The 13414-nt window shown below is 42.3% G+C and overlaps 1 protein-coding gene across 1 annotated transcript in view; it reads left to right on the top strand.

The window, feature by feature from the left end:
• The window catches only part of LOC135514564 (receptor-type tyrosine-protein phosphatase N2-like), a 143683-nt gene that overhangs the window by 16878 nt on the left and 113391 nt on the right, over positions 1-13414 (top strand). Inside the window, exon 3 of the mRNA XM_064937996.1 lies at positions 12475-12594. Coding sequence (XP_064794068.1) covers positions 12475-12594 — 120 coding nt within the window. The remainder of the gene's footprint in view (positions 1-12474; positions 12595-13414) is intronic.

Genomic DNA, 13414 nt, shown 5'->3' with positions numbered 1-13414 from the left:
ACACTTACCAACCAATGAGTGACCAATAGCACACAAGTGGTTCTACACACCACAGAAACACATTGTCCATATTTACCGTGTTTTTTTCCACTAGTAACCAATCTATAATGTATTGGTGTTGTGAGATAAATTGAGCTTTATTTTATGTGAAAGAAATTGCATATATTCGGCCTGATATGGTATGTATTTTTTACAGCACTCCTAATGGCTGAATACTGCTATCCGTCAGACAAAGAAAACGATCAATGTAGATTGACGTGCTGCCTAGCAACAGACTGAAAGTTCTACTTTGCCAGCCAGTCTGACGCTTTCTCTCTTTGACTACCTGTTTGAAACTGTTACTACAAGTGCCAGCTGAGCTGAGGTGAGGCTGACACTTGGACCACGCTGTGTAAAAGATACAGTGAGTGAGCACCACCACCACTTTCTCTCTGTGGTGTGCCAGGTAGTGTTAATGACAGTGTTGTCAAATTACCCCGCTATACTGTCACTTACCAGGTAGAAAAAAGAGACACAATGAGGGGGCTAATAGGTGATGGGGGAACAGCATTAACAGCCCCTCCCTCTCCTGCTGTTTTTTACTATTACTTTGCCTGCCTACAACTCTCTGTTTGTGCCCAAATACAAAAACCACTGTTAACATGTGAACACTGTGTTGATAGAGTAACATGGTTACTACACAGGTATAAAAGCAAAATGGGACAGTTGAAAGTGTTACTGTAAAATGTCACCTAATTTGGTTATTATGTGAAACAACAGTGAGGGGAAACAAGCTACTGTAATTCAAAGTAGTTTGGTACTGAAATAAAGTAGCCGCAAGGCATCTCATCGATCAAAGACACATTAATCAGAGACACTGACAGTTCCATGCTTTCTGCTCTCTCTCTCTCTCTCTCCGTGTGCAAAATTAATCATTTTTTACTCAGAACATCAGCTTCTGATGTAGCTTCCTGGATCCTGCGATAGAGATGCGTATTCGTGTTCACTGGAGGAGGGTACCTGGCTTTTAATATTCTAGAACATATCTCACCCCCTGCAGGGATGCATCTCTAATGGCACCCTATTCCCAGCCCTATAGATCCCTGGTCAAAAGTAGTGCACTATAAATGGAATAGAGTACCATTTGGGACACGGATCAGGTCTGATCTGGAGCACAAAGGAAAGGGCAGCCTGAATGATCGTCGGCGGTGGAGAGGCTCAGTTTGATCTGTCTGAGGATGAGCAGCCCTGAATTTAGACCAGGATGACCAAGTGCTCTGTGACATTATAGGCACATCTCATGATTCTGAATGACCTGGCGTCAGTAGCACGGAGCCCAGTAGCCTGCACATAAAGATATGGTCTGAATCCCAAATAGCCCTATAGGTCCTGGTCAAAATTAGTACAATAGTGCAATATATGGAATAGGGTGCCATTTGGAATGTATAGAATGGTTGGGAAGGGTCTGCAGTCAATTGTTCCACATACTGTCCCCTTGTGGTCAATCCCATGTATTGCACATCATACCCAAGATGATAGAGCTGAGGGTACTGCAGCTTTTCGGTAAACTGTATTACCAATGTTGTCCCTACAGCTGAATGGCAGGGTGTCGGTCTGGGTATTGGAGCGAGGTCAGGTCAGGTCAGGGGGAAATAGGCTGTGGAAAATCCACATAGGCTGTGGAAAGTGTGCACAATGCATGCCCTTTTTGCTTAACCCAGTTTCACTTTGATCCAGTAGGTGTGATGTTGCTATCAGATAACATATCTGGAGTGTATATTAATGATGATAGATCATTTTTAAGTGAGGGTGTATCCAAAGTGATGTCACATGATAGAAATCTGTCTGTAATGAATGTAACTTTAAAAGTATATTTATGACAGAGTATTCCTATTAGAGTGCATTTTACGAGTTGACGACAACATATTTTGTTAGATATTGTGTTAATGTAATCCACCATTATTTTGACTTTTCACGGCTTCTTTTGGACGGTATGCTTCTTTTGGACGGTATGCTTCTTTTGGACGGTATGCTTCTTTTGGACGGTATGCTTCTTTTGGATGGTATGCTTCTTTTGGACGGTATGCTTCTTTTGGACGGTATGCTTCTTTTGGACGGTAAATGCTTCTTTTAGACGGTATGCTTCTTTTGGACGGTATGCTTCTTTTGGACGGTATGCTTCTTTTAGACGGTATGCTTCTTTTGGACGGTATGCTTCTTTTGGACGGTATGCTTCTTTTGGACGGTATGCTTCTTTTGGACGGTATGCTTCTTTTGGACGGTATGCTTCTTTTGGACGGTATGCTTCTTTTGGACGGTATGCTTCTTTTAGACGGTATGCTTCTTTTGGACGGTATGCTTCTTTTGGACGGTATGCTTCTTTTGGACGGTATGCTTCTTTTAGACGGTATGCTTCTTTTGGACGGTATGCTTCTTTTGGACGATATGCTTCTTTTAGACGGTATGCTTCTTTTGGACGATATGCTTCTTTTAGACGGTATGCTTCTTTTGGACGGTATGCTTCTTTTGGACGGTATGCTTCTTTTGGACGGTATGCTTCTTCTTTTGGACGGTATGCTTCTTCTTTTGGACGGTAATACTTCTTTTGGACGGTAATGCTTCTTTTGTTAATTCGGCGTGTTGTTAAACTTTGACTGTTGTCAAAAACACTGTAGCCTATAGAGAACAATTTCTTCTAGTGCAAGTTTAACAGCTTCCTGAATGTTTTCTGTTGATTTGTGAGGCTTGAAATGGATTCATCACATCCGTCCCCAGTGGCGTGATTTACCCATGGAGGTGATGGATAGTATTTGTGTTGCCAGTTTGCTAAAGAGTTGTGCATGAGCAAACCCAAGGTTGTTCTAATGCTTTCAGAAGGGAGAATAGCAATTCTTGGAAGCCAATTAATCTTGCTTTGAGCTTTTGGTTTGTTTGCAAGACTCGCTGGGTCCTGCTGTTTTCTTTGCCTAATATTTCTTTGCTTGACTGGGATTCTCAGAAACGTGCACACTGACACACACTCATGGTTTATATTTCATGTTTGTCTCACTTGCAATATTTCATTGCTGCTTGGAAAAGGGATATGTGAAACAAGATACAATATATGAATACGGTGATCTGTGCTATTTGAATGGAAAATGGATATTAATATTTATAAAATGACTGAAATCTACTCATCAGCAAGTCATGTCAAACAAGTAATTTGCCGCAATGGAAAATCCAGGGTACTTTCTAGGCCAGTGGTTCCAAAACTGTCGAGTCGGGAGGGAGGGGAGCGGGGTATCTCAGTCCAGCTTTCAATTTACTCTTGAATGTTGTAATAGTAGAATGCACAAGGTGCAATTTCTAAATTGGGTAGCGCATCACCAGTTTTGCTCTTGTCATGTCAGTCATTGCAGACCTTAGAGAGCTGTTTGTAACTTTTCAGAAATGTCCAGATCAACAAGCCATTGTCATCTAAATAGTTTTAGCTGGGTGCGGGATGTTCCCCAATGCTGGAAGGGGGGCCCGAGTTAAAAACGCCTGAACTAGGACACCAGCAGGCCACCAGCAGGCCCTTGAATGGTCGGTCAGTCGCCACCTTGTGGTGCAATTACAGTACTGTTTCATACATTTTCCGCCAAAAATTCAAGAATGACAGACATGCTTTACTGATTCTGAATGATTGCTACATGAACAGTTGATGTATACATGTATACAATGATATTGAAAATGTTCTTTATATGTCTAGATTATTCTCCTCGGATTTCCCCGTAAATGTTCATCAGTTTCCTAGTCTGTATTGTGTAATGTGTGATTTATAATTAAATACCGGTAGTACAGAATGCTCCCTCAGCCTGTCTTTGGTCCACAAGGAACACCCTCTGTGTGCTCAACAGTGAAATTGAAACATTCCTTCCCTGATACAGGAACACCTGTAGTCAATAAGTATACACTTTCTTATACGTTTCTTTTGGACATTTCAGAAGTGTACTTGGTGCTTTGTTACTTTGTTTATGGAGTAATGTTGTAAAACTCTAGTGCAGAATAGATTCTTATTAAATCAATTAAGATGTTGCTGTAATTAATACTGTTTACTTTTTGTACAAAGCGGAGAAAGCCTTGGTAAGTTCATGCAGTCTTGGAATAAGTTTGAAAGAGGTCAGAGAACTGGCAGTGTGGTGCCAGGACAACAACCTCTCCCTCATTGTGAGCAAGATTAAGGAGCTGATCGTGGACTACAGAAGAAGGCGGGCCGAACATGCACCCATTAACATTGACTGGGCTGTAGTGGAGCGGGTCGAGAGTTTTAAGTTCCTTGGTGTCCACATCACCAATTAACTATCATGGTCCAAACACACCAAGACAGTCGTGAAGAGGGCACAACAAAACCTTTTCCCCTCAGGAGATTGAAAAGAAAGATTTGGCATGGGTCCCCAGATCCTCCAAAATGTCTACAGCTGCACCATCGAGAGCATCCTGACCGGCCTCCCGGGTGGCGCAGTGGTTAAGGGCGCTGTACTGCAGCATGAGCTGTGCCACCAGAGACTCTTGGTTCCTGCCCAGGCTCTGTCGTAACCGGCCGCGACCGGGAGGTCTGTGGGTCGACACACAATTGGCCTAGCGTCGTCCGGGTGTCACACCCTGACCATAGTTTATTTGTATGTTTCTATGTTTTGGTTGGTCAGGGTGTGATCTGAGTGGGCATTCTATGTTGGATGTCTTGTTTGTCTATTTCTATGTCTGGCCTGATATGGTTCTCAATCAGAGGCAGGTGTTAGTCATTGTCTCTGATTGGGAACCATATTTAGGTAGCCTGGGTTTCACTGTGTGTTTGTGGGTGATTGTTCCTGTCTCTGTGTGTGTTGCACCAGATAGGGCTGTTTCGGTTTTCCACGTTTGTTGTTTTTGTATTGTTCGTGTTTCATCTTCATTAAAGATGTATCTAACTAACCACGCTGCATTTTGGTCCTCTGATCCTTCTCGCCTCTCCTCTTCAGATGAAGAGGAGGAAGACCGTTACACCGGGTTAGGGATGGTTTGGCCGGTAGGGATGTCCTTGTCTCATCGCGCACCAGCGACTCCTGTGGCGGGCTGGGCGCAGTGCGCACTAACCAAGGTTGCCAGGTGCACGGTGTTTCCTCTGACACATTGGTGTGGCTGGCTTCCGGGTTGGATGCGCGCTGTGTTAAGAAGCAGTGCGGCTTGGTTGGGTTGTGTATCGGAGGACGCATGACTTTCAACCTTCGTCTCTCCCGAGCCCTTACGGGAGTTTTAGCGATGAGACAAGATAGTAGCTACCAACAATTGGATACCACGAAATTGGGGAGAAAAAAGGGGTACAATTTAAAATTAAAATAAATAAAAAAAGAGAGCATCCTAACCAGTTGCATCACCTCCTGGTAGGGCAACTGCTCGGCATCTGACCGTAAGGCACTACAGAGGGTAGTGCGTACGGCCCAGTACCCTCCTGCCATCCAGGACCTATATAATAGGCGTGTCAGAGGAAAGCCTATAAAATTGTCAGACTCCAGTCACCCAAGTCATAGACTACTACCGCACGGCAAGCGGTGCAGGAGCCCCAAGTCTAGGACCAAAAGGCTCCTTAACAGCTTCTACCCCCAAGCCTTAAGACTGCTGTACAATTAATCAATGGCCACCGGACTATTTACATTGATGTCCCCGCCCCACCCCCCCACACTTGTTTTGTACACTGCAGCTACTCGCTGGTTATTATCTATACATAATCACTTCACCCCTACCTATATGTACAAATGACCTCTAACCTGTACGCCCACACAGTAACTCGGTACAGGTGCCCCCTGTATTTTTACTTTTACATTTCTTTTACTTTAGTTTATTTGGTAAGTATTTTCTAAAACTCTTCTTGAACTGTACTGTTGGTTAAGGGCTTGTAAGTAAGCATTTCACGGTAAGGTCTACACTTGTTGTATTTGGCACGTGACAATGTATGATTTGAGTATTAATAACAACAGTTGAGGTCTTGTGTGGTATAATACAGTATATTCACACCGTAGTTATTTAATTTGGACCTATACATGTATTTATGCTTGGCTCACTTAAGAAGCAAAGGTACATTTACATAAAATGTTCAATACATCAAGTGGGGTCGCACGTACACACGCACGTACACACGCACGCACACACACGCGCACTGTATTGTATCTTACCAATAGAAAACCGTGGAGAACAGATGTTCCACAATTTAGCACCAATGTATGATCATTTCCAATATAAAACCATTAAGATTCTGCTAGTAGAAGCACATACTGCGATTTCCTCCAAAGTGCCTGATGTTGGCTAGGTGAATCTAACCCTTTCTCATTAAGACAACAGACACCAGGTGCTTTTTGAGACGAGCAGGCGAAGAGGCATCAGATACCTGTTGAAAACTTGCTTGAGCACCACACAAACAAAAGAGGATACTCTAATCTGTTCCAGCTCCTACTCTGATTAGCAAAAGGGGAGTTGGGGACAAACACTCAACTGGCATCACCATGGCAACAGGTGTAACAGGGGAATGGAAATAAATTGGCCCATTACCCAGCTGTGTCCTACCAGGTCTTCATCCAACATGTCACGGACAGATTCAGACTGCTGTGTGACTCCTCCCAGCTAGTAGGTTTTGGTCTCTGATAATAACAAGACAGCCTGTTTGTTTGTCTCAAGCAACTCAAAATGTAGCAACTCTTACTGATTCAATAAATAAATAGCCGTTTAAAAACAAATATACAGTACATAAGATATATTGAGAAAAGAACAATCATGTTTGATTCTGGCCCTCCTGCTTCCTGAAATGATGAAGTGTCATGGCTCTGTGGTAAACGTGGCTGTGGTTGTGGTTGCGGATGCTCCGCTTATTAAAGGGGAAATTGTAATGGACCACAGATGTTATGCTTTATACTGTATGTGGCACGGAAAGCTTTCCATCAACTGAAATCATCATCATCATCTGTTTAGCTTAAGTCTAAAACATTTGTTTAATGAGATCTAGCATATCTCTATACTCCCATACTTCTACACTATATCTACCATATTTCTACACTATATCTACCATATTTCTACACTATATCTACCATATTTCTACACTATATCTACCATATTTCTACACTATATCTACCATATCTCTACACTATATATACCATATCTGTACACAATATATACCATATCTGCACACAATATATACCATATCTCTACTATGTCTACCATATCTGTACACTATATATACCATATTTCTATACTATACCATATCTCTATACTATATCTACCATATCTGTACACTATACCTACCATATCTATACACTATATCAACCATATCTCGTCTAGCCGTGTCTGAATCCTGGCTTAGGAAGTCCACCAAAAACTCTGAAATCCCCATCCCTAACTACAACATTTTCAGACGAGATAGAACGGCCAAAGGGGGCGGTGTTGCAATCTACGGCAGAGATAGCCTGCAGAGTTCTGTCCTACTATCCAGGTCTGTACCCAAACAATTTGAACTTCTACTTTTAAAACTCCAACTCTCTAAAAACAAGTCTCTCACTGTTGCCGCCTGCTATAGACCACCCTCTGCCCCCAGCTGTGCTCTGGACACTATATGTGAACTGATTGCCCCCCATCTATCTAACACCCCAGCCATCCTACAATCTGAGCTTGATGCCCTCAATCTCACACAAATTATCAATGAACCTACCAGGTACCACCCCAAAGCCGTAAACACTGGCACTCTCATAGATATCATCCTAACCAACTTGCCCTCTAAATACACCTCTGCTGTTTTCAACCAAGATCTCAGCGATCACTGCCTCATTGCCTGCATCCGTAATGGGTCAGCGGTCAAGCGACCTCCACTCATCACTGTCAAACGCTCCCTGAAACACTTCAGCGAGCAGGACTTTCTAATCGACCTGGCCCGGGTATCCTGGAAGGATATTGACCTCATCCCGTCAGTAGAGGATGCCTGGTTATTTTTTTTAAATGCCTTCCTCACCATCTTAAATAAGCATGCCCCATTTAAGAAATCTAGAACCAGGAACAGATATAGCCCTTGGTTCTCTCCAGACCTGACTGCCCTTAACCAACACAAAAACATCCTGTGGCGTACTGCATTAGCATCGAACAGCCCCCATGATATGCACATTTTCAGGGAAGTTAGAAACCAATATACACAGGCAGTTAGAAAAGCTAAGGCTAGCTTTTAAGCTTCCTGCAACACAAACTCAAAAAAAGTTCTGGGACACTGTAAAGCCCATGTATTCATTGACCTGGCCAAGACTTTCGACTCTGTCAATCACCACATCCTCATCGGCAGACTCGACAGCCTTGGTTTCTCAAATGATTGCCTCGCCTGGTTCACCAACTACTTCTCTGATAGAGTTCAATGTGTCAAATCGGAGGGTCTGTTGTCCGGGCCTCTGGAAGTCTCTATGGGGTTGCCACAGGGTTCAATTCTTGGGCCTCTCTTCTCTGTATACATCAATGATGTCGCTCTTGCTGCATGTGAGTCTTTGATCCACGTCTATGCAGACGACACCATTCTGTATACTTCTGGCCCTTCTTTGGACACTATGTTAACAACCCTCCAGGCTAGCTTCAGTGCCATACAACTCTCCTTCCGTGGCCTCCAATTGCTGTTAAATACAAGTAAAACTAAATGCATGCTCTTCAACTGATCGCTGCCTGCACCTGCCCGCCTGTCCAACATCACTACTCTGGACGGCTCTGACTTAGAATATGTGGACAACTACAAATACCTAGGTGTCTGGTTAGACTGTAAACTCTCCTTCCAGACTCACATCAAACTTCTCCAAAGTTAAATCTGGAATTGGCTTCCTATTTCGCAACAAAGTATCCTTCACTCATGCTGCCAAACATACCCTCGTAAAACTGACCATCCTACCGATCCTCGACTTCGGCAACGTCATTTACAAAATAGCCTCCAATACCCTACTCAACAAATTGGATGCAGTCTATCACAGTGCCATCCGTTTTGTTACCAAAGCCCCATAACTACCCACCACTGCGACCTGTACGCTCTCATTGGTTGATCCTCGCTTCATACTCGTCGCCAAACCCACTGGCTCCAGGTCATCTACAAGACCCTGCTAGGTAAAGTCCCCACTTATCTCAGCTTGCTGGTCACCATAGCATCTCCCACCTGTAGCACGCGCTCCAGCAGGTATATCTCTCTCGTCACCCCCAAAACTACTTATTCCTTTGGCCGCATCTCCTTCCAGTTCTCTGCTGCCAATGACTGGAACGAACTACAAAACTCTCTGAAACAAGAAACACTTATCTCCCTCACTAGCTTTAAGCACCAGCTGTCAGAGCAGCTCACAGATTACTGCACCTGTACATAGCCCATCTATAATTTAGCCTAAACAACTACCTCTTCCCCTACTGTATTTATTTATTTTGCTCCTTTGCACCCCATTATTTCTATCTCTACTTTGTGCATTCTTCCACTGCAAATCTACCATTCAGTGTTTTGTTTGCTATATTGTATTTACTTCGCCACCATGGCCTTTTTTTTGCCTTTACCTCCCTTATCTCACCTCATTTGCTCACATCCTATATAGACTTATTTTTCTATTGTATTATTGACTGTATGTTTGTTTTACTCCATGTGTAACTCTGTGTTGTTGTATGTGTCGAACTGCTTTGCTTTGTCTTGGCCAGGTCGCAGTTGTAAATTAGAACTTGGTCTCAAATAGCCTTCCTGGCCAAGGTGAAATCAATAAAATAAATATAACTACCATATCTCTATACTATATCTACCGTGTCTCTATACTATATCTACCGTATCTCTATACTATATCTACCGTATACTATATCTACTATATCTCTATTCTATACCTACTATATCTCTATTCTATACCTACCATATCTCTATACTATATCTACTATATCTCTATTCTATACCTACTATATCTCTATTCTATACCTACCATATCTCTATAGTATATCTACCATATCTCTATAGTATATCTACCATATCTCTATAGTATATCTACCATATCTCTATAGTATATCTACCATATATCTATACTATATCTACCGTATCTCTATACTATATCTACCGTATCTCTATACTATATCTACCGTATCTGGGGTGGCAGGGTAGCCTAGTGGTAAGAGCGTTGGACTAGTAACCGGAAGGTTACGAGCTGACAAGGGACAAATATGTCGTTCTGCCCCTGAACAGGCAGTTAACCCACTGTTCCTAGGCCGTCATTGAAAATAAGAATTTGTTCTTAACTGACTTGCCTGGTTAAATAAAGGTAAAATAAAAAAAAAAAAATAAATCTCTATTCTATACCTACTGTATCTCTATACTATATCTACTGTATCTCTATACTATATCTACTATATCTCTCCCATATAACTACCATTCAGCCTAATGGACTGGACCCCTCCTGGGGGCCAGACAGAGCTTGGCCAGAACCCCACAGACACCAAGATCAATTACTCTGGCATCCCACGGCACAATCGGACACTTGCGGCATCCTAAATGACACCCTATCCCCTATATAGTGCACCTCGTTTGTCCAGAGCCTGTTCACTTAAAGGGAATAGATTGCCATTTGGGTTACAAGCTGGATAGGCAATACACATCATCCTGCTCTGGCAGGCAGCAGCTAGCAGCAGCATGGCCCAGTGACTCATAGCCTCCCACTCAGAGAACCTTTTATTAGCTTTAGCATCACTCACAGCTGATTAGCTGCATCTACTGATGCTGTGCATTGGCTGTGATCTGACACACACACACTGGAGAAAGAGCTGAGGTGTAGTGCAATGCGGAGGAGATATTTTACAGGATAAATGTTATATTTAGGCTTGAAGTATCTTCTTGTTTTTTTGTATGAGACCATCAGAATTCAGAAATCTATGCACTTATCCTATTCATTCGTAGGTTTACCCTTATTCATAATTTTGGTGATATCGTATGAAGATGGATTGTGGAAGTTGCTTCCTGTTGTTTTGATTGACTATGGGAGTTGTTTAGAGTTACTCCAGCTGTACAGACCAGTGTAGCACAGCAGAACATGACCACCTGGTCACTTCCAAGCAGGGATAATACATCAGTCAGAATCCAACAAGGCATTTCTAAACTCCAGCGAGCATCTCCTCAATCATAATGCAAACCACTTCCATGAAAATGGCCTTTAAATTCTCCTTTGCTGTAATCCACGCCGTAAATCAAGTTGAAGGAAGGGGCTCTGGCTTTGATTAACACCCCCATGTACAGGGGCCAAGATAGATGAGAAAGAAGCTGTTTTGGACTTAAATCTGCATTGCTATAATTACGAGTAATAATTCAAATGTTGCCTTGAACTTCACCACAGTACAGCAAGAGGACAATATGAAAAGAAAGAATCCAAAGACACAAGCCTGATACAACTGATGCTTTACGGAATGGCATTTGATAGGATATGGTATATTATACTATACCTCCATGTTGTGTGAATATAGATTGGATTAGATTGATTTATGGTTATCAACATAACAATTATCTTCCTGGTCATACATTAGCAAAAACATACATTACACAATATTGGCAATACAATACAAAAACATGTGTCATTGCAAAAGTAAAAGTGGTAAATGCATAGGTTACTGTCTCTTATCGCTCATGTTTCCCATTATAGAAACAGAGATGGTGAATGGTTGTTACAGGCAGTAGAGAGACCGATTGGACACTATACAGCTCGGTGCCAGGCCACTCTCAGTTTCCTCCTAAATGTTACAATGGGGGATGTTCTAAAACAAAAAGGCTGGACTGTTTCCATAACCAACATGGACCATTGCCAACATGTTTGCACGGCACCATTTGAATTGGATCTCACTCAACGACGGGAGTGATTTGTGAACCAAAACAAATGAGCATGATGAATTCATACATTTTGCAATGCAATGTTACTCAACTGTCTTAATTGGCAAAGGTTGCTTCCCAAAATGGCAGCCATAGGGCTTGTGTCAAAAGTAGTGCACAAGGGAATAGGGTGCCATTTGGGACGTATCCACACTTTTATAAGTGCTGGCTTTCTATAGTGGGTAGATTAAATATGAATCCCGCTGTATGTGCACCTCAGAGTGTGTCACCCCAGAGCCCATTGGACACAGCGTAGAGCTCAGGGCCACTGATATGTAGATAAGATGAGCCTTCATTGATAACGTCTCTCTATTGATGAGCCAAGTGCTTTTAACCATGCTGATAGCATCATGTCTAAAGTGAGAAGCATTAGCTCCCATTGAATAATATCTAAATCTCTGAAAAAAGCTGTGCTCACGGGGTTGGTACTGAAGGGAGAGTTTTCTGCTTCTTGGTGAGTCATAAAAATAGCAGTTTAAAAAAACTCATAATAATGAATTGTATCAAAGTCCTTCTGTTGGTCTCTGTTATTAATGTTTGAAATCCCTGGAATGGGGAATCTGTATGGCAGAGTTTAGTACCATACAGTATGTTCCTGACTCTCTGTGTCCTCCTTTCCCCAGATGGAATGTTCGGGAGGTGTCACTCCAAACCAGTTCCGGTGACAGAGGTGTACACCTATGATGTATCTCTGTCTGTGGTTCAGCACTTCAGGACACTGCTGCAGAAACTCTCCCACAGAGGTACGTAACATAGTGTACACCAACGCTACCACTACTGCCTCTGCTGCGGGGCACGCCAAGGTGACGCACCGTTTGGACGGTTCGAAGAGTGGAACAAGTCTAGACAGAGCTCATAAAACACAACTTAATTCCAAAAAGCAACACATTTGTAGGAATTTTTTGACACTTGTTGTCAGGCATACTGATCAAGGATCATCGACTCCAATTTCCACTTTTACACCAGCGATACCACTTACTACTGCTGCCTTCACTGTCTGCCACAGCCCCCCTGAGTCATCCTCAGAGACCCAGCCACCCGACTGGTGTGGAAATGTCAGCAACGCATAATTAATATGGTTGCTTCAGTCACTTCTAATACTACACTAGGCTTACATTTGTTCAACAATAACAATTTTCACTTCTAAACTTCTGTCACTACCATAAAAAATATTTTTAATATCGATGAACAAATACATACATTTTCAAACGCTATGACAAGAACACTTGAACTATTCCACATACAGTTGAAGTCAGAAGTTTACATACACTTATGTTCGAGTCATTAAAACTCGTTTTTCAACCACTCCACAAATTTCTTGTTAACAAACTATAGTTTTGGCAAGTCGGTTAGGACATCTACTTTGTGCATGACACAAGTAGTTTTTCCAACAATTGTTTACAGACAGATTATTTAATTTATAATTCACTGTATCACAATTCCAGTGGGTCAGATTTTTACATACGTTAAGTTGACTGTGCCTTTAAACAACTTGGAACATTCCAGAAAATTATGTCATGGCGTTAGAAGCTTCTGATAGGCTAATTGACATCATTTGAGTCA

This window comes from Oncorhynchus masou, chromosome 3, assembly GCF_036934945.1.
Source record: "Oncorhynchus masou masou isolate Uvic2021 chromosome 3, UVic_Omas_1.1, whole genome shotgun sequence".
Lineage (NCBI taxonomy): Eukaryota > Metazoa > Chordata > Actinopteri > Salmoniformes > Salmonidae > Oncorhynchus > Oncorhynchus masou.
This window is presented reverse-complemented; position numbering and strand designations above follow the sequence as displayed.